General features: G+C 40.4%; 1 protein-coding gene across 1 annotated transcript; it reads right to left on the bottom strand.

The window, feature by feature from the left end:
* Window positions 1–640: 640 nt before the first annotated feature.
* Window positions 641–4,021, bottom strand: irx3a (iroquois homeobox 3a). The gene is made up of 4 exons (XM_062549807.1): window positions 3,615–4,021; window positions 1,961–2,984; window positions 1,341–1,407; window positions 641–988 (listed from the first exon to the last, which is right to left on the bottom strand). The coding sequence occupies exons 1-4, from the start codon at window positions 3,825–3,827 to the stop codon at window positions 934–936; spliced, it is 1,359 nt and encodes a 452-aa protein (XP_062405791.1). The 5' UTR covers window positions 3,828–4,021; the 3' UTR covers window positions 641–933.
* Window positions 4,022–5,075: the final 1,054 nt, after the last annotated feature.

Below are 5,075 nucleotides of genomic sequence, written 5' to 3'. Positions count from 1 at the left end.
CCGTGATCTGATTTTGACTCTAGAGGGAGCTCCAACTCCAACTTTACGCAAAGTTTCTGGACTCTCTAACAAAGGTGCTGACATGCAAATGATCTTAGGGGGGAAAACAAACATAGATAAATTATTTTACAATGTATTGCAGGCATATGGTAGGCAGCGCACCATCAATGTCTGATTGAAATTCATTCTACACTTTTGGAAATAACAAAATCAGAGAATATCACACGAATCCCTTATACAAATAATTCACCCAGGACAACATTTAACCTCACAGCCCCAAATAATTTAAGGCTGGAATATTAATACACACTGAATGGTTGTGAGCTTCATACAATTTCAGACCAATAAAAATGATATAATTATTCACTTAAAATCGGCTGTTCCGCCTCAGTGAAGATAATCCTGCCCCATTAATATCCAAATGTTTGAAGCTAATTACAGTTAAGTCCTTAAAATATGAAAATACTTTCAATCCTCTTCATATGTAGCCTACATTGTACCATAGCTCAGAGAATAACCTCTCCTCAACTTTCTTCCAATGAAGACCTTTCGCTCATTCACTGCCAGCATAAGAATTTCTCACTTTTCAGAGCACCAAATAATTTTGGGAAAACCACTGCATGAAAAACCACATCTATAGTTATAAAGTTGCAGCAGTTCATTTATTAGCCAAAATATAGACTTTCTTGTACAATTTGGTTCACAAGTATGTACATTTTCTTTACGTTATATACAAAACATTTCAACATCAAATCCTCACAGAACTTACAAAAAGAAAAAAAAAAGAAAAACTCACAGACTACATGTTCATACATTATAACATTAGCAGTTTTACACTGGACATGCTTACAAGGTAAGTATACAGAGATGTAATATTCTTATTTTACATTCCTTACAACAGATTCAAAGGAAATAGAAAAATCACAAGAGACCCTACGAGGAGGAGAGCGCGGATAGAACCATCGCCGCTTCGAGTTGGTTCTGAGGCCTGCAATATACAGAAAATAGAGTAGAAATATGTAAAAAAAAAAATCTTCGTTTTGAGATCCAGGAAAGAAAATTACCATTTGAATTGCAGCGTCGGTTTTAAACTATATTAATTATTTCCAATTGACGCATTGTTGTTTTATGACCTAATGTAAAACTGACTTGATTTGCACGCCAACAGAAAAGGTGAAATGACGTTTCAGGTCACAGATTGATACAGCGTACAAAACTGACTGCACCTATTTTAGGCCCTAATTTTACGTGTCGATAAACTATGAACAGTGAGAAAGACAATAAATAAATTCACTGGAAAATAATGGAAACTCAATTAAGTAAGGTGACTCTGGTCTTACCGTCTTTGAACTGGATGGAAGGCTGTTTTTAACAACTTTTTCTCTGCTTCCAAGGCACTAGATCTTTCTGAAATTATAGTAGTAAAGCAAAGGAAAAGACATTAATTGTAATGTCTAGCTAAATCTAAAAGTACGCAATTGTTATTATTTTCGCTGAAATACCAGTCTGTGATATTAGATAAGTACTACAAAAGCCTACCCCTTAAAATTAGGGGATATTAGGCCTACTACATACAGTTTCAAAATATGGACACATATATAAAAAAAATAATAAAATAAAACAAAACACTTGCAATAGTTTGTGGGAGACGTGATAAAAGGCCTACAGCTCAGAATTTACAGGCCTCCTTTCTCTTTGTCTTTCACTTTTCAGAAGACACAGAAGACTTCTGTCAGCTTTTTTTTACATATATTTTGAACACCGCTTTAAAAATTAGAAATAGGCTATTTTCTGGTGTTCCTCGTGTGATTCAATGTTGAATTGAATATGAAGATTTTAAACAAGTGTTTGTTTCTACATGTGTGTAGCAGTCAATAACTGAGTCTTTTTTAGAGAAACAATCTCTGATCTGAAACATTTGCAACCGTTTCAGCCACATCCTAATGTTGATGACATGTACCTGTAACAGCTGAGTCTGAATTATGACTCTTCTCTTCCGCATGTCTGCTGTACAGAGCTAGGCCGTTCGCCGTGGCTTGGTTTGCCAGTCCGAGGTAATGGTTTGAGTTAAGTAACGCAAGCTGATGGGCCGAGAAAGCTCGATTTGTCCAGTTCTGGATTTTCCCAACAGGGCATGAGATGAGTCTGTGTGGAGCGATGATGGTCTGGGCAGCAGGCCCAGCAGAGCTCCCATTCATTAGTGGAGATTTTCTAGGATTGTCCGGGGTTGTAGCTGTCTCAGCCAGCGACCAAATCTTTGGTTTCTGAGCTGGGGCCGCGTTGTTTTCTGACGGGGGCGAGTTGGTGGACGCGGGGTTGAGTTTCATTTGGTCGCCGTTTGGCTGTGGCGCTTTGATTTCAAATGAGTGGTGGTGGTGGTGGTGATGGTGGAAGGGATCATCCCGCTCCACGTGAATCTCCTTGCCCTCTTTCACCACCGATTTTAGAAACCTTTGGTCTGCCCCCTGTAAATCCTCATAGCCGTCCGAAATTTCCGAATCGCTTCTGCCGTCTTTCAAATCGGCGTTCAGTTCGTCCTGGTCGTCCAAATCATCCTTGTTTTCGATATTTTCCGTGTCAATATTTTCTAAATCGATTTCTTCCTCGTCTTCCCTCTTGTCCCCCTCGTCTCCCTCATGATCGCTGCTGTAAACATTTCCTTCTTCATCAGTGCGGGTCCTCGGGGTCCAGGTCATCTTGTTTTCCTTCTTTAGCCTCCTCCTGGCGTTGGCAAACCAGGTGGACACTTGAGTGAGGGTCATTTTAGTGATGATGGCCAGCATGATCTTCTCCCCCTTAGTAGGATACGGGTTTTTCCTGTGCTCGCTCAGCCAGGCCTTCAGGGTGCTGGTGCTCTCCCTGGTTGCATTTTTGGGTCTGGATGGATCACCAAACTGATACTGGCCGTACGGGTAGAAGGCTGGATGGTGAGCAAAGCCAGGGTGCTGGATGCCTGGGCTGTCTTTCAGCTCGTATTGAGCACCCTGCAACACAAAGAGCAAACCCAGACGGGACGTCAGATAAAGTGCACATAAATGATTCACAATTGACTCAGCTCCACACATGATCTTAGACTTAAACAATAGCGTTGTAATTAGTCTAAATAAATAAATGATTCGCGTTTGGAAAGATTAAGAACGAGTCTGACAAAAGTAGCCCATGTCACTTTTTACCCCCGGGAATAAAGTAATATGGCAAAGTCACAGTATCCATCCAATACAATATTTTCTTGTCGTATGCTTAAAATACACGACTGTTTTTGTGAAAACAATGCCCCGTTTCCAGTCCTCACCGCAATTTTGCTGATTAGGCTATGGCAATACGAAGCTGGTGTTTATGTTTAGATACGAACAACATTGGTTGGGATCAAATCGCAGTGGTAATAGAGCCTAGTGAGATGTAGTCATTCGCTGATCAAGTGCGTAAAGATAGATTTCTGATGTTAACCACTCTTACGCAAAAATAATTTCCCACAAAAGTTAACTTTCTCTATGTAAACTAATAGCTACACAATTGGACCATCGTGAAGTTATAAAAAAGGCATAGTTCGAGTTCGTTTTTTCCACCAAAAGTTACTATTGTTGACTTTTGCAAGAGTAAAAGCGGCAACTTACCAACTGGTTGAAAATGGAGAGATCATTAGAATAAGGAAGAAAGGCTCCATAGCCCTGCGCTGCAGCGAAAGGTGATCCGTACATAGTTGAGAGAACGTTGGAGAGAGCTCCGGACGGGCTCAACTCTGTCCCGGGTCGGGCGCTTGCGATCCCCTGACGGTCCTGTGGGTATATCGGTCGGATGTACTGATATCCCAGCTGCGGGAAAGACATTGTCGCGGGGAAAAAGCGTGCTGCAATCACGAAAAACGGGAAGTCACCCTCTTAGTGCGTTCTAAGATATCCACTGTACAGTGAGTACAAAGTGTAAGGGAAGTCTATATTTCCTCTGAAACAGCCAGTGTAAATGATCCGATTGCGCTTTCCTCCCTCACTTCCCTATTGATCTGAATGGACTAAGGTCAGGTCCTTACAGATTGCCTTAGATTATTGGGACTCCTTGCTCTGATTGACATTTCTAGTCGTTCAGAAGCCCCTCCTATTTCTCAAGTCTCACCCCACATACACCCTCTCGCGCGTCTCTCTCTCTCTCTTTCTCTCTCTCTCGCTCTCTCTCTCTCTCCTCGCTTTCAGTCCTGTATTTCGTCTGGATAACTGCACTGACGTCGCGATCTCTTATTTGAATGGATTTCAAATCTCATTTTATGGCTCGCCAATCATTTCATTTGTTATTTGTTCACCGGTTTAGACCTACCCCATTTTAGCGTTAATTCACAATTTGTGGCGATCCACAAACTTGGTAAACATCTGAGTCTTATGGAGTCATTAGTTTACTGGAGGTCTCGTCTACATTTGAAAGTGCATATGCCCCATGTGAGCGCCTATACTCATTTGCTACACGTTTTTACTCTTTCATAATAATGTCAAATTCGAAAAAGTTTTGCGTATTTTAAACATAGATTATTCAAATAGCCTAAATGGGGTGGGCAACACATTTATTTTGTGCATAAATTAGATACACGCGATTTACACGCGACTCTTAATCCATTAGCGTTGTTAAAGTGAGACTGCGAACAGTTTCTCTGGTATAGTCCGACATCAAAGAGGAAGCTGACAAGAAATCAAAAGCTCGGTGATTAGCGCCTATGTGAACACATGGACTCACAGCGTCCTCACACAATAAACATTGTTGTGGATTGGAGAGTGTTGATTGCGTTATGCTACGATTAAACATATTATTATTATTATTATTATTATTATTATTAAAATAATTATTATTGTTATTATTATTATTATTTACTGGGCTATTCTTTTGGAGCGTGGTATTTTTCATCAGTGTTGTACACACATGTTGACAACATAATGTGAAATAGCCCATCTTATTGTGCATTCATGTGTAAGGGCTAGCGTTCTTCGAAAACATCTTTTCAGGCGATTAACCTTAAAGATTACCCCACAAATATCTATTGGGTGAATTTGATATAACCCCTCGACTTTTTGTACATGGGCTAATGCGGATTA

The sequence above is a fragment of the Sardina pilchardus genome, chromosome 11 (genome assembly GCF_963854185.1).
Source record: "Sardina pilchardus chromosome 11, fSarPil1.1, whole genome shotgun sequence".
In the NCBI taxonomy this organism is placed as follows: Eukaryota; Metazoa; Chordata; class Actinopteri; order Clupeiformes; family Clupeidae; genus Sardina; species Sardina pilchardus.
This window is presented reverse-complemented; position numbering and strand designations above follow the sequence as displayed.

Bases quoted from the DNA above. Each gene is read 5' to 3' on its own strand.
- irx3a (XM_062549807.1), bottom strand. From the start codon at position 3,827: ATGTCTTTCCCGCAGCTGGGATATCAGTACATCCGACCGATATACCCA. The intron at 1,408-1,960 runs GTACATGTCATC...CTATAATTTCAG, and splicing joins TTCAGACTCAGCTGTTACAG to AAAGATCTAGTGCCTTGGAA. The intron at 989-1,340 runs GTAAGACCAGAG...TGTATATTGCAG, and splicing joins TTCCATCCAGTTCAAAGACG to GCCTCAGAACCAACTCGAAG.